This window comes from Bufo gargarizans, chromosome 3 (assembly GCF_014858855.1).
Source record: "Bufo gargarizans isolate SCDJY-AF-19 chromosome 3, ASM1485885v1, whole genome shotgun sequence".
NCBI classification, from domain to species: Eukaryota; Metazoa; Chordata; class Amphibia; order Anura; family Bufonidae; genus Bufo; species Bufo gargarizans.
This window is the reverse complement of record NC_058082.1, coordinates 111,990,826-112,007,265: the sequence shown is the minus strand read 5'-3', so window position 1 is coordinate 112,007,265 and position 16,440 is coordinate 111,990,826. Positions and strand designations below refer to the sequence as shown.

At 49.8% G+C, this 16,440-nt stretch overlaps 1 protein-coding gene across 2 annotated transcripts in view; it reads left to right on the top strand.

The window, feature by feature from the left end:
• MARS1 (methionyl-tRNA synthetase 1) overlaps positions 1–16,440 on the top strand; it is a 63,950-nt gene that overhangs the window by 13,879 nt on the left and 33,631 nt on the right. For both annotated transcript variants that reach the window (XM_044284741.1, XM_044284739.1), the window contains exons 8-9: positions 8,498–8,614; positions 11,483–11,686. In XM_044284741.1, the coding sequence (XP_044140676.1) occupies positions 8,498–8,614; positions 11,483–11,686 (321 nt within the window). The remainder of the gene's footprint in view (positions 1–8,497; positions 8,615–11,482; positions 11,687–16,440) is intronic.

The following is a 16,440-nucleotide window of genomic DNA, read 5'->3' as shown; positions in this document are numbered from 1 at the left end:
TTATTGAGACGTTACAGGTTGAGGATCCCGCACCTTGATCGGCCAGCTCTGGTTTTGCCTTTAGAAGGTCCCGTCGCTCGCACAAGTGTTTCCCCCAACCACCAGGATTTTGATTCCTCTCTTTCCAAGGAGTGGAATTTTCCTGATAGACGTTTTGCCTTGCCAAAAACGCTTGAATGTCCTTTATCCATTTCCAGATGATTTAACTAGGGAGTGTTGGGAAATCTCTCCGCTCAAGGCATGTGGTCATGCGAGGGGAGCTCCCTCCCAATCAACGTTCTGGAGTTGAGAGCGATTCATCTCTCTCTGCGGCATTGGACCGACCATCTCCCCGGGGACGTCCGGTTCGAGTTCAGTCCGACAACTCCACGGCGGTGGCGTACCTCAATCACCAGGGCAGCACCCGGAGCCCGTCAGCCATGGCCGAAACTGCTCTGATCCTCAGCTGGGTGGAGAACCATGTTCTGGCGCTGTCTGCAGTTCACATCCCCGGAGTCAACAACTGGATCGCCAATTTCCTTGGCTAGCGATGTCTCGATCCCTGCGAATGGGCTCTTCACCTACAGGTTTTTCTAGCCATCTTTGAGCGATGGGGTTGGCTGGATGTGGATCTCATGGCCTTCTGCTTTAACTACAAGGTTGAGGACTTAGCCGCTCGGTCCAGGGATCCCATGGCCCTGGCATGCGACGCTGTAGTGATTCCGTGGAGTCAGTTCACGTTTCCTTACATGTTTCCGCATCTTCCTCTCATTCCGCGTCTCCTCCGGAAGATCAGGTCAGAAGGTCTGCCTGTTATTCTCGGGGCCCCCGATTGGCCACGCAGAGTGTGGCACACATCTCTAGTCACCCTCCTCGCCGACTAACCCTGGCGTCTTACTCTTCGGGAGGACCTTTTGTTGCTACATTTAACGGGATGGCTGTTAAAGCCGCCGTACTATGGGCTCGGGGTTTCTCGGATGCTGTGGTCCAGACTATGATTCGTGCCAGAAAGCAGTCTTCCCGAATCTACCACCGGACCTGGAAGTCCTACTTTAGTTGGTGCGAGCGTCATCAGCTGTCTCCTGTTCGTTTCTCCTTGCTGCGACTCTTGTCTTTCCTGCAGTTGGGTATGGACTTGGGCCTGGCTCTGAGCTCCCTCAAAGGGTAAGTTTCATCTCTTTCTCTATTCTTTTTCAGCTGAATTTGGCTTCGCTTCTGGCAGTTCTGACTTTTCTGCAGGGGGTGGCGCATGCTGCGCCCCCTTTCCGTCCTCCGTTGGATCCTTGGGATCTTAATAAAGTGCTTAACGCTATCCAGTCTTCACCGTTTGAGCCTTTGCAGCAGATGCCTCTTCGCTTCCTGTCCTAAGAGGTGGCATTTTTGGTGGCATCCGCGTCCATCCATAGGGTGTAGGAACTTAACGGCTCTTTCATGTCGGTCGCCTTTCCTGATCCTCCATCAGGACAAAGTAGTCCTTTGCCAAGTTCAGTCCTTCCTTCTGAAGGTCGTGTCGGCATTCCGTGTAAATTAAGAGATTATAATCTCTTATAATTATTCTCCCTTCATTTTGTCCTGACCCGTCTCCTCCTTGGGAGCAGTAGCTCCACGCTCTGGATTTGGTACGAGCTGTTCACATCTATCTGTCCGAGACATCATCTTTCCGGCGGATTCGTGATTCCAGAGGGGCCGAGATGAGGGCTGGCGGCGTTGAGAACTTTAATTTCCCGAAAGATTCGTTAGGCCATTGTGGAAGCGTACCGCATCAATGACTGGGCCCCACCCTTCTGGGTGACTGCTCATTCTGCTCGGGCAGTGAGGGCCTCATGGGCAGTGCATCATGGGGCTACGGCCCTTCAGGTATGAAGGTCGGCTACCTGGTCGTCTTTGCACATTTTTTCCAAGTTTTACAGGGTGCACACCTTTTCGTCTTCTGACGCTTCTCTGGGGCGTAGAGTTTTGCACACGGCAGTTCTCTGATTGGAGGGACTGTTTCTTGTTATACCCACCCTCTGTAACATCCCATGGTCAAGCCTGTGTCCCCCAATGATACAGATGAGAGAACTAGTTTTTTGTACTTGGCATAAATCTGTTTCTCTTCCGTTCATTGGGGGACACAGCTCCCACCTGTTCTCTTGTTTACGGGCCTTTTCTCGCCTGTGTGGTTGTGTATATTCTGTACATAGTGTTTTTTTTTTTTTTTTTTTTTTTTTTTTTTTTAGCTTCTGCTACTACTGCTTTTGCACAAACTGATTTTGGCTTAGTCCCTGTGGGAAGGGTAAAGGTGAAGGGAGGAGCTCACACCTTTTGTGCTTAGTGTCGCCTCCTAGTGGCAACAGCTATACCCATGGTCAAGCCTGTGTCTCCAATAAATGGAAGAGAAACAGATTTTACGGTAAGTACAAAAATCTAGTTTCTCGCCCAGTTTCCTTGGGGGACACAGAAGACCTTGGTATAGCTCATCTCCATAGGAGGCGTGACACTAAGTGAAAACTGTTAAGCCCCTCCTCCACAGCTATACCCTCAGCCTGGAGAGAGAGACTGCCAGTTTTTGCTTAGTGTCCAAGGAGGCAAGACACTCCCTGCTACTGCAGGGCTGTTTTCCCCTTGTTTTAAATTTTGATTTTTACTTTTTCTTTTCTTTTTGTTCCAGATCATCAGGGACAACAGAGACGCACTAGACCTCTCTGTTTCTCCCGGGGTCGAGCTGCGCCAGTGCCGGTCATCCGCACTGCTGCCTCCCCCACAGAAGGCAAGGTGGATCAGGGCAGCCCAGCTCCCCTACATCCCGCCAGCACAAGGGTCGCCCGCACGCCAAGTCCCTCTTCCAGCGTCCTGCCACTACGGTGCCAGTAGCTGAAGGGGCGACCCTGCTGGAACGGACCGAGGGTGAAGACGGCTATGGTGAGAGATTGGCTTCTCCAGCCCTACGTCCCCCCCCTCACCCCTCACCCCACCCCGGTCTCCTGCGTGCCTGACTCCCATACTGACAGGGCCTCTGGACCCTTTTGTCCCTGCTAGCCCTAGGCTGGCCCCTGGCTGCCACAGGGCGACATTTTGCTCCCATAGGACATGGCACCCTTCTTCCTGCAAGAAGAATGCCTGGGGAGCTGCAGACCTAGCTGCCCCTGACGTAGGGGTTAGGCAGGATTCCCACCCTCACAGACCCGGTCTCAGGGTCCCCCTCCCTCTTACCGGCCACTGCTTCAGGGCCACAGGGCCCGCGCCTTGCTGCCCCTGGTCCATCACGGGCTCCGGTCCGGTCAGCACTAATATTCCGGTGCGGCCGGGCGCCGCAAAAGATTTTAGGTTCCGCGGCTCCCGCGGCGGTCCGCCATTCCAGGCCTCCTTACTTCCGGCAGGCGGGGTGGGCTCCCGCGGCCAGCGAGCCACCATTCCAGTCCTGTCTCTCCGGCCGGCCGGGTGGGCTCCCGCGCCGGCGAACCGCCATTCCGGGCCCCTATCTCTTCTGGCCGGCGGGGTGGGCTCCCGCGGCCGGCATTGGGCTATGCCCAGCAGGTGGCGGTCGGCGGGGCTCCGCTACTTGGTCCCAGGCTTCGGCCTGCTGTGCCGCAATCCCGACCGGCCCGCGGGGTGGGCTCCCGCGGCCGGTTTGAAGCGCCGTTCCGCCCCAGGTCCCGGCGGTATGACGGGCCGGGGGCCGCAATTTAGCCCCCGGCTTCGCGGCCTACTAGGCCGCAATCTTCCGGTCTCTGGTGGAGGGGGCGGGAACTTCTCCAGGCGCGAATTTTCCCGCCTGGAGGTTCCTCCGCCCCCAGGGGATCGCACGCCGCCCTCCAGGCCGGATCCCTGTTAACCCTTTGGGTGCAGGCCGGCTCCCAAAATTGGGTCTGTATAGTTGGCCCCCATTTTTTTCTCAGGGCCCCTATATGGTGGCTCCCCTTTAGCCTCAGAGGCTGAGTTGAAAGAAAAAAAAAGAAAAAAAAAAAAAAAAATGAAATAAAAATAATAGATCATGATTTCTATTGGGCTGCGCTTGACGCTGCAGCCTCATCAGTAATGCTGCATGTCTGCATGACCTCCTTCCACAGGCGGCATGGTGTTGCGCTCCCAGCCTGCGTCGCTGCTAGGGCATTTCCCCTTTTAGGCGGTTTTCTTGCCTCTTCCAGGATACGGCGCTGGCCAAGTGCATTCGGCCCTCTGTAGGCAGCATTCATCGTCTCTCCAGTTATGGTGCCTGCCATGTGCATTCCCCCCCCCCCCCCTCCTAGGCGGGCTACTGCACTCTCCCTGGCTGGCCATGTGCATGACCCCCTTCTTGGGCGGAATGCTGCACCTTCACCGGATACGGTGCTGGCCTTCTGCACGACCCCCTTCCATAGGTGGAACGCTGCACTCTCTGGATTTGCTGCCGGCCATGTGCGTGACCCCCTTCCGTGGGCGGAACGCTGCACTCACTGGATTCGCTGCCGGCCATGTGCGTGACCCCCTTCCTGGGCGGAACGCAGCACTCTCACTGGATCTGATGCCGATCATGTGCATCCCCCCTTTTTTAGGCGGGATACTGCACTTTCACCGGATACGGTACTGGCTGTGTGCACGACCCCCTTCCAGGCGGCACTGATGTGCTATGATGTACTTATGTACTATGTTATTATGCTGCACTCTCGCTGATGTGCTATGATGTACTTATGTACTATGTTATTGTGCTGCACTCTCACTGATTGCGCTGCCGGCCTTTTCTTAGGCGGTATGCTGCACTCTCATTGGATTCCCTGCCGGCCTTAGGTATGCCTCCTTCCCTCAGACAGCATACATACATCCCTCTGTCTTTGGGTGTTTCCTCGCAGGTACGTTGCTGGCCACGTGCATGTACCCCATACATGGCAGGGTGCTTGCACTCTCGCTGGATCCGCTGTCGGCCATGGGCATGACTCCTCTTCCGTAGGCAGTGTACGCACTCTTGCTGGATTCGCTGCCAGCCAGGGGCATGCCTTCCTTCCTCAGGCGACATGCACGCGTTCTTAGTGACTGTGGTTGTCTCTCGCCAGTACGTTGCTGGCCATGTGTATGACTCCCATGCATGGCGGTGTGCTCGCACTCTCCCTGGAGGAGATGCTGGCCATGTGCTTTACCCCCTTTTTCTGGGCGGTGTGCTACACTCACCGGATACATTGCTGGCCATGAGAATGGCCCTCTATCATGGGTGGAACGCTTGCACTTCCATTGGATACGGTGCTGGCCTTGTGCGTGACCACTTCTCACTTCAAGGGCAGAATTTGGCACGCTCCTGGGATTCACGGCTGTCCTTATGTGGCTGGGCTGGACTTGTACATGTCCCCATTCATTGGCAGAGTAGTTACTCTCTCGCTGAGTTCAGTGTTGGGTGTATTATTGCACACTCATTTAATGCTAGGATACCCTGTGCATGTTCCCCTTTCACTAGATGGACCTCCTGCATTCCTGCTGGTTTATAGGGTATGTCCTGCTTCTCTGAAGTAGGTTCGGCCTTAGGCATCACTCCCTTTTGGGACCGGTCTTTGCACTCTTGCCAACTGTAGTTGGCCAGGTACAATTTCCCCCCTTTCGGGGTGGACTGATTGCGTTCCGTCGCATGCTATACTGGTTTTGTGCATAACTCCCTTTCAGGTTGCACTTTGCGATTCCGTACATGCTGTGGCGCTCTGGGACGAGCCCCCCTTTTTTCTAGGTGGGTTGGCCTTCTCGCTGCTTGCGGGGCTGCTCGTTCGTATGCCTCACCTGCTTCCTGCGGCATACCTTTGTTTCTTGGGAGCCGATGCTTGCCGCCAGCCTTGCACTCGTCCCTAGGGAGTTCCTTCTGTCCTCTTGACCGGACAGGCTCTATTTCTCTCTGCTGCACCGAGCTGGGTGGTGCTCATTCATTTAGTTGGCCTTTCATTCCAGGGAGTGTTCGTGGGTCCTAGATGCATGCCCTTTGCGTCCTTCTGCAGCATTGCTTCCCTGCGCTAGTGGTCCCATGGTCGAGAGTGCTGTTGTCTGCGGGGCCTCTCGAATTCTTCATTGGCGCTGTCAGGACTGCGGTTCCCTTGCCTGCCGCAATTTCCTCCTCTTCGGATGCAGTGTGGTATGAGTCCTTCCTCTTGGCGCCTCTACGCTTTCTGTCTGATCTGCTGCCGGGTTCGGGCTGCTCTTCTCGGGACGGTCACCCAACTTCTCTTGGGTGCTGGATTACCCAGGTCCGGAGGACCTCCGCCTTGGGTTCTTCAAGGTATTCGCCTTCTGCGAGGCGGTGGACCGGGCGTCTCACAGTGTAGCGGGTTCTGTTTTTGAGCTGTCTTATGGCTTCCCTGTTGCCCACTCCTCCTCCTTTCGGTTGGAGGGTGTTATGTCGGCCTCTGTCTCGACTGCCTCTTTTCGCCGGCTTTGTTTGGCTCCCGCTCTATACAGATCACTCCGATGTGGCTTCCCACAAGACTACGGAGGCTGTGTTTTCACTGTCCTCCCCTCTGGGGTGAGCCTGGTTGTTCCTGTGGATGGTTCCGGTGTTCCTTTTGGCCTCGTCCTGTCTCCCTTGTTCGCGCTGGCTGTATTAGCTGTGTGCTTATTTACCGAGTCTACCGCGTTCTGTCCTCCCGCTGGGTGCAGATTGCGTGGCCCGTTCTAAGACGATGGTCCTGATGTAGACTTACCTTCTCGGTAACTTGGGGGGACTACCTTTTCGGTTCAGATTGTCCTTTGATCCCACACAGGGGCTGTTCAACGTGGTTACATCAGCATGGTCTTTAGCCTGCCTTCTCCTGGCGTCTGGCGGATCCTTTTGGGTCTTTGCATCTGTCCTTCTGCTCCCCATTCGGGTGGATGCGGGTCAACGTTGTTCGGGGCCGACGGGGCTAGTTTTGTCGACCCTTCTGCCCGTGTTACTGGTCTGCGCCTGTTCTCATTGGGTTTCGCCTGCTTGCCAGGCGACTCCAGCGGGTTCACTGCTGTCCACTCCTGGCTGTGTCTCGTCCAGGTTCTGTCGTAAGATTTAGGGTTTTTTGTCTGGGGTTCTGTGGAAAGCTGTGCATTCCCCACTCTGAAGTTCTTTCCCCATGGTTCTGTCTTTTGGTTGAGGTGTCAAGTGTCGGCGCTGTTCTTCCTCTTCCAGTGTTCCCGACCCTCTGGGCCTGCCAAGACCTTCTTCCTCGGAGTGGCTCTTTGGTTCCTCTGTGCTGTCCTTCGGTACCGCCCTGGGGACTATATCCAGAGCTCTCGGCGCTCCAATCTTGCCCTTGGAGCTGTTACAGGAGTTCACTCTATCCTTCTGTCCTGTACGGTTGTGTTCCGTATCAGTCGTGTCTCTGACGGGTGCCGGCATGGCCCCCTTTTTTTTTTGTTATGAGTTTTCTGTCCTTTCCAGGACAGGGCTGTTCTGCATCTCGTTTCTTCCTTCCTCCCTTCCTTCTGAAGGTGGTGTTGCCTTCGCTTCAACACCTCACCTATTTGGATGTTGTTTGGGCCTGGCCGTTGTTTACTTGGAGATCTCCGACTCTTGCAGTCGTTCGGCCTCTTGGGTTTCCAGGAGGTCTGTGCATAGGGTTGGCAGACTCCAGGGTGGTTTTCCTCCGCTTGATCAGGTTGGCTATTGCTGAGGTTACCGCACCTAGGGCAGGATTCTGTCTTTGGTGTCACCGTTCCTTTCACCAGAGCGGTCGGTGCCTCCTGGGCCGGAGGCATTGGGCTTCGGCCGTGCATTTGGGCACGGTGGCCACAGGTCTGCCTTGCACGCCTTTCTGAGTTCTACAGGGTGCATACTCTGACTTTGGCAGATGCTGCCTTACCCCGCCTGGGTTTACAGGCGGCGGTTCATTGATGCCTTTCGGGTGCTTCGCCTTGGTGTTGTGGTCCCTCCCCCTTTTGGACTGCTTTTGAACGTCCCAAGGTCTTCTGTGTCCCCCAAGGAAACTGGGCGAGAAAACAAGATTTTTGTATAACTTACCAGTAAAATCTCTTTCTCGCTCTTTCCTTGGGGGACACAGCACCCACCCATTAATTGTTTTTTCTCTGTGCGTTTTCCGAGTTTTTGTTACCCGTTGGGTAGTTGGCTTGTTGGTTCCTTGTTGGACTTTGCCTTTTCTCACTGCTTGGACACGCAACTGGCAGTCTCTCTCTCCAGGCTGAGGGTATAGCTGTGGAGGAGGGGCTTAACAGTTTTCACTTAGTGTCACGCCTCCTATGGAGATGAGCTATACCAAGGTCTTCTGTGTCCCCCAAGGAAAGAGCGAGAAAGAGATTTTACTGGTAAGTTATACAAAAATCTCGTTTTTTTGGCACACTGATGGCCAGATAATATATTGGGCACATCTCACTTTGGCACAAATTAGAGACTGTATGAAAGCCAGTCGTAATAATTCTCCCCCCATGGTAATTTGATTATGTAGTGGCACGCAGTAATGCACAAGTTGTAAAAATGTCTTGTAAGGGCTTTATTTGCCCTGTAAGATGCTTATGAGATGCTCTTCGCATTGAAGATCCCTAATATTCAGTAAAATGTAGTGGGCAGTTATCAGAGTTCTCATTCTAAAAACTTTTCTTCTAGACTTCCAAGAGATGGAGAGAAGAATCTGTTGATCACCAGCGCCCTGCCCTACGTTAACAACGTTCCTCACTTGGGAAACATCATTGGCTCCGTTCTCAGTGCTGACGTCTATGCCAGGTGAGATCTTGTTTAAGTGAAGAGTCCAGATTTTATTTAGATCTTTACTTCTGATTGTCCATCAGTGGGTAACCGGCATGAAATGGATCTTCTAGCTTCAAAAAATAAAACTAACTTTCAGTTATCTTCATGGGGAACGTCCTCTTTTGGCCAGCATGGAGAGCAGATACAAAGGTATCTCACCTTGTGGGGCCTGACATGTATGGTGGTTACATGGGCAGTAGAGATGAGCTAACCGATTCATAAGAATCAGTCCATCGCAACAAGCAAGGTTCTGCACCTGTGACAGAGCATCACTGAAACGGACAACGTTTCCACTGCGACTTGAGCGAGTCGGACATCTCGGCCGCCCCTGACAATCTCGCACCTGTACCACCAGAGGCTCTGCTTCCACTACTGGAGCAGCGACTGTGCATGAACAGTCAATGTTCCAGAAGAAGTGTCTCTATGATTACTCTGTGACAAGTACAATGCTATTCATACCGCCATATACAAGTGGTTTGATATTTCCTTTGCTATTTCTGGGCTGGCTTCGCCACTCGGAGCAGTGGCACAGGTGTTAGATTGTCAGGGGCGGCTGAGATGTCTGACCCTGTCAATAAATCGGCAGGTGAGTGCCCTCAGCTTCAGGGACACCCCTTCAAAGGTGTAGAAATCTGATGAGATGAATCGAATCTTACAAATCAATTTGCTTGTCTCTCTAAATGGCAGCCCGATGCCTTCAATGGAAACTGTGCAAGGGCTTTGCTTAACCACTCAGTGCCACGTTCCCCCACAGATTATGCTCCGGGGGCTTGTAGCAGAATGTAATCATAGGCCTCATTCACCTGTCCTTTTGGCTTCCATTGGGATGGTGTATGTCTCCGTAGAAGTGTGGAAGCTTATGAACCAACGTTCCTGCACAGGGACATATATCATGGACATCTGTGGAGGTATATGTTGTGGAATCCTCTCGACAGGAAGCTTGAACGTAGTCTGAACAGAGGCTTACAGCGGACCATTAATGGACAGGCAGCTGCTAGCAGCTTTTCATCAGGGGACCCTTCTAACACAACAGAATTGTTTGAATGTTTTAGATTTTATTTTTATTTTTTTGTTGCTTCAGAGACAAATTTGGATAACGTGTAAGTTTATAATATGCAATTGGTCCACAATGTGATTTACAACGTGAGTCGAAATGGCTTCTTTCCAAGAATACTGAATCAGATTAACACATGTATGTAACTCGCACGCTTTCATTGTACATTGGAACAACGCATTAGATGAATATGTCATATGACGTACAGAACTGCCCTGTGACTTCTGCCCTCTTAGAAAATTGAATCTGCCATTCGTTCCTTCGTTTTATAGTAAATTCTGGTTAATTAGTGTGACTTGGTCTCAGAGTTCATACACAATAAATAAAGTAGTTATACATGGTGAGGGGAATAATCATCCCTAAGACCACTTTTCCAGCGTAAAAAGAAAAGTTGTAAACCCTAGGTTTGGGAATTCTTTAAAACACAAGGTGCCTAAACCTAAGTGGATGGGGCGTTTCTACACCACCGTCACCACTTTTTGGAAAGTGAGTGAGGTCATCATTTACTCCAGAAAACTGCTGTAGATTTCAGTCTACGCACTGGCAGAGAATGCGCTTTAATTTATGACTAGGTGCGTGCCTCATCATAAATGAAGCGCATCGTCCGGCGGCGCAGGGGGATATCAAGACTGACGTACAAATGAGGAAGCAGGTTATTTACTGTGGCCAGCCACTCCAAGAATTCATTGGGCGAGTGAGTTTCATGCCATTACTGATTTGGCATAATACTATGGGGGGTCGTTTATTATCAGGTATACGCCAAATATGTCGCAGATTCAGTCGCAAAGGGGATTTGCGGCCGAATCTGTGACTTTTCCCCGCTCATGCCAGGTCTACAAAAGGGGGCGGCCCGGCCAGCCCACCTCATTTATCATTTTCTACAGCTGTTTTGGGCATAGAAAATTATCTAAATCAACACCAGCAAGGGAGTTGGCGTAGATTTAGACAGGAGGTGGATGCGCCTAAGTTATGTAAGAGGCCAGCAACTTAGCATAACTTCGGCGCATCCTCCGCCAGTGCAGGGGTTAAAACGTCGGTCTTAATGACCCCATATGTTTCCACAAGGCATGTGTGCGTGTAGCGGGAAGCAGATTGATCAGAAGTTTTGGGTTGGTGATATAGATGTCTCTAATTTTCAGTAGGTAAACCATGACACTCGGTGCATGTTGTAATCCTTCACATTAGGGCTCGTGCACACGACCGTATGCGGTCTGAGACATACGGTCCGTGAGCGGCATACATTGCGGGGTCGGGAGCTCACCGCGTCATGGGTTACTATGATGCTGTGCACATCGGGCCGCCCGCGGGGCTATTGTCCTGCACTCATAATGTCCCGATGTATGCCGCTCCGGGACTATGGCCCGCTCACGGACCGTATGTCACTGTCCCCAGTAGGGTTCACAAGTTATTGCCCATCTCCCACACACTAGAGACAATTTAGTTGGAAGCCAATGAACCAATTCAAGTTTATCTTTATTGGTCTAGTGGAAAGATACATAAGCACAAGAAGTGTATATAGTAACAATGCATGCATGTTGTAGTGATGAGCGTCTAATCCACTGTGGGTTTAAAGGGGTTGTCCAGGATAAGAAAAGCAGGACTACTTCCTTCCAAAAACCATGTGGGTTCAGTGGAGCTGAGCTGCAATACTATACATACAGCCCGTGGACAGGTGTGGCGCAGTTTTTGGAATAAAGCAGCCATCAGAAGTACATTTTCTATATTCCATAACCAGGACCTCGCTTAAGCTTGTGACCTTAGTTCTCCTTTGGCTTTGATCTTTCTTTTAGATACTGCCGGCTGAGGAATTGGAACACCCTGTTTGTCTGTGGGACAGATGAATATGGAACAGCCACAGAAACCAAAGCAATGGAGGAAGGGGTAACTCCGCGGCAGATCTGTGACAAGTACAATGCTATTCATACCGCCATATACAAGTGGTTTGATATTTCCTTTGATTATTTTGGAAGGACTACCACTCCACAGCAAACCACGTGAGTACTAGACTGCTCTTTCACCTCTCCCTCCTTCCCTGTTCGTTGGTGCCTCTGACAGACGACAAAAATTCCCCTCTTCCCCCTGGTTCTACACGGAGTCTCTGGTGACCTAGAATGTAAAATGGTTTAGGACGGTTAATGATATATGCCTGTGTGTGTCTATCTATGTATTAAACCTGGAAGGCTCTTGTGAACCATAATTAAATTATACAATTATATACCGATAGTTTACTATATGATTCAGAATAAGAAAGTAGTCAATTTGAATAGTGGCAGAACCCGGATAGGGTCTCGCGCTCTGTTTTGTTCTGAGTGCCAAATCCCTAGCTTCTCTTCTCATCCTGTTAAAGGGAATGTGCAATAAAAAATGACTTATTGGTTAATTTACATTTTTATGTTAAAAAATATTTTAAAATGTTTGGTCTTAAAGGGGTATTCCCATCTCAGACAATGGGGGTATATTGCTAGGATGTGCCCCCATTGTCTGATAGGTGCAAGTCCCACCTCTGGGACCTGCACCTACACTAAGAATGGACCAGGGAAGGTGGTGGCCAGAGGACCCCAGGGTTTCCAAAGTTCCACCACCGCCAAGCGCTCTCCCCATAGGATGGAATGGGAGCGCACTGTGCTTGCGCAGCCACCACTACCATTCATTTCTATGGGGATGACAGAAGTAGCCAAGTCAGCGCTCGGCTTTCAGCGGCCCCATAGAAATTAATGGAGGGAGGCTGCGCATGCGCAGTGCGCCCTCCACAATCTTTAGGGGTCCATTCTCAATGTAGGTGCGGGTCCCAGAGGGGGGATCTGCACCTATCAGAGAACGGGGGCATACCGCTATGGGAAAACCCCTTTAACATATTTTAGACCTGGAGGCCAGTGTGAAAATTGCAGGATTATATACATAATTATTATTATTTTTAAATATAGAGACATGAAAAAATAAAAAAATAACCAAAAATGCAAAAAAAAGTGTTTAACATAAAAAAGCAATTTAAACAATAGATCAAATTCTGATTACACATTCCATTTAAAGGGAGTCTGTCAGCACATTTACCCCTTTTTAACAGTTGCCATACCGCTGTAGCCGCAACACAGATGATTAAAACGGTACCTTTATATGCTTTGGTGGACTTTTAAAACTGCCAAAAATGAACTTTGATGCGTATGTAAATGAGGGCTCGCAAGTGCCCAGGGCGGCGTCCACCGCGTTGGAGCCCAGGCAGCTCTGCCTTTTCGGCTCTTATCCCCGCCCAGCCTCTTCCTCTGCCCTCCCATCTGTTTTCTCTCCCCCTCAGCGAGATCCCGCGCCGACGCGATAACTTCCTTGGCCGGGGCATGCGCACTGCGATGCCCATTGCTGGCACGGCATCGCAGTAGCTTATGCGCATGCCCCGACCAAGGAAGTCAGCGCGTAGGCGCGGGATCTCGCTGAGGGGGAGAGACAACAGATGGGCGGGCAGAGGAAGAGGCTGGGCGGGGATAAGAGCCGAAAAGGCAGAGCTGCCTGGGCTCCAACGCGGTGGACGCCGCCCCTGGGCACTTGCGAGCCCTCATTTACATATGCATCAAAGTTCGTTTTTGGCAGTTTTAAAAGTCCACCAAAGCATATAAAGGTACCGTTTTAATCATCTGTGTTGCGGCTACAGCGGTATGGCAACTGTTAAAAAGGGGTAAATGTGCTGACAGACTCCCTTTAAATAATAGAATCCGATCTAGATGCAGCTACCACTAGAGGGAGCAAGCCACATAAGAATTATATAATGTTTCTGTGTTGTGAACTCGACAGTCACTTTTTGCACCACATATGGTGCACGCCATATTTGCAACGTACTTTGTGACTTTTCGCTGTTCTTGTCGCTATTGAAAAGCTCTGAGAAAATTGTCGGGGGGCTTTGTGAGAGGCGCAAAGCTGATAAAGCGCAGCATGCTTCATATAATGCAGTGATGATTTATGTTGCTGGGTTTCGTGCTATGGTATATTAAAGAGGACCTTTCATGTGTCCAGACATTATCATGTAACTAGCGGGTTGTGTAGGGCATAGTGATGGCATGTTACAGTGCTTACTATTTTCTCTATGTGCAGCTCCGTTCGCCACGGCCCCCCCCCCCCCCCCACGCTCTCCGCTGTGATTGGACAGCTCACAGCCAGGGAGAATGAGACTCCCCTTGAGAATCATGGCCATCTCCTCCTCCCTGTACTGATGGTATGAATTTACATACCAGGCAGGAAACCAATACGGGGGGGTACGGTGAATAGAAACGGTATGCCCTACACAACCCGCTAGTTATGATAATGTCCGGACCCGTGAAATGTCCTCTTTAAATAAATCATCAGTGCGTTATATGAAGGACACTGTGGTTTATCATCTTTGGAATCCAGGAGTAGATGTGTAGCCAGTAGCAGGCCGCGCCGGTGACCAGCCTTCCTAGCATCGCGGGTGACACTAGGGAGGCTGGTCACAGTTGTGGCCTGCTACTGGCTGCTCCCCCATCACTAGATGTTTTGATCTGCACTGCCTAGATGCATCACTGGCTGTGCGGGGACCGGTTAAGTGTTGTCTATAGGAGGAGCCTGGGCATTGTGGAGGGGATTTGTACTATTGGATAACACCTTTTTAATTTCTGTGGGTCTGCAAAAAAATAAACACACTGTTATCGATGTGTCCATTCCACAAATAAAATACAAAATGTCCTATTCTTGTCTGTGTTGCGGACAAGAATAGTCATTTCTAGAGATGGAACTGAGAAAAATGCGGATTACACACAAAAGGTGTCCATATTTTGCGGATATGTGTGTAGGGACTATGCCATAAATACCTTTCACTGAAAAACAGTTATAGAGGTATGCGTCTCAATTTGACGATAATATCACAGTTAAAAAAAGTGTGCGGGTCTACAAAAAAGCTGGGCCAGTAGTTTGTAATGATGTGGGAGTAAAATGGTAATAAGCTAGGCCGGGCTGAAATTAAATCAGCTACGGAGTAAAAAAAAATATATATATATATATATATATATAAGCAAAAAACGGAACAGCACCTCCTGAGACTAATCGCAGGTGCAAGCTACCCGGCAATAATACAGTAAACAAATAAAGTAGCAGCACACCACTAAATGCACTAAGACTGAGTATACAGGTGAATATGTGAACAGGGTCAAATACATGACGCCAATATTATTATTATTTATTTACTGCAAATGCAGTAAAGAAGCTATTAGCGCATATTATTGATCAAAAATATGTCGGGCCCACCTACCCGGCGACAAGGTTGCTTCTTATCAGGTGGGACCTACTCTAACATGGAGGGTCCAGCTCCATTTTCACTCTGATTTAAAAACACCAAGGGCTGGGGGATGGGCGAGGAGTGCTAAGTTCCAAAGAGGATGCCTAGTCCTCTATAATATACATATAAGCAAAAAACGGAACAGCACCTCCTGAGACTAATCGCAGGTGCAAGCTACCCGGCAATAATACAGCAAACAAATAAAGTAGCAGCACACCACTAAATGCACTAAGACTGAGTATACAGGTGAATATGTGAACAGGGTCAAATACATGACTCCAATATTATTATTATTATTATTATTATTATTATTTACCCGGCGACAAGGTTGCTTCTTATCAGGTATATATATATATATATATATATATATATATATACACATACATACTCGTTCACCCGCCAAGATACCCATAGCGCCACAGAGTAAATCCACATCAGTCCTTTTCTAAAGTAAGTGAATATAATGCGGCAATGAGGAACAAACAAGGGGGGGGAGAAATTATTTTAGTGGTGATCAAGGCATAATGAATTGCTGATGTTGGCAAATATGAAACAACTTATAATTAATAAACTATTAGTTATTATGGCCCCTGTGTGGGAACAAACCCACATAAGAGGCTGTATATGTCTTTGTGCCATTTGACACAAGTAACCTACGCCAGGTGGCCAAGATGTAAATTGGTCACTATGTGTCACCTATGGTGAATATAAGGTGCCAACTGTTGTTGTAAATATTATGTAAGGGGCATGTCGAAACCAATATGTCAAGTGACCCATTGCCATAAGTTGTAGAAAATGGGTCACCAAACAAAAGCACCAGTTATCACTAATGACAGGAACAATCATATTTTGCATAATTGATGTAAAAAATACAAAGCTTCCAATAATCAGTCAAACAATGTGTGGTGCTGGTTACAGAAAAAACAGACCATAGCAATTTATTAACCAATGAAACACTCATTAGAGATGTGATCGAGTTCCGACGGGCGGACTGTACCCAGCCTGAACGTCCATTGAGCCTCTTCTTGGAGGACACGCTGGTCAAAATGACCACCCCTCGGGGACAGTCTTACGATCTCGATACCCTGAATCTGCAGTTTATGAAGCATCTGATATTATAGGACCTAGAAGTGGTTGTGCTTACAAATGTCCGACCGGTTTTGATGGAATCGCAGGCAATACATCCGCTACAGCGAAAAGTGCCCACCAGGGGATTTAAAGGGAACCTGTCACCTGGATTTGGGGTATAGAGCTGAGGACATGGGCTGCTAGATCGCCCCTAGCACATCTGGAATACCCAGTCCCCATAGCTCTGTGTGCTTTTATTGTGTAAAAAAAATGATTTAATACATATGCAAATTAACCTGAGATGAGTCCTGTTCCTGACTCATCTCATGTACAGGACTCATCTCAGGTTAATTTGCATATGTATCAAATCGGTTTGTTCACACAATAAAAGCACACAGAGCT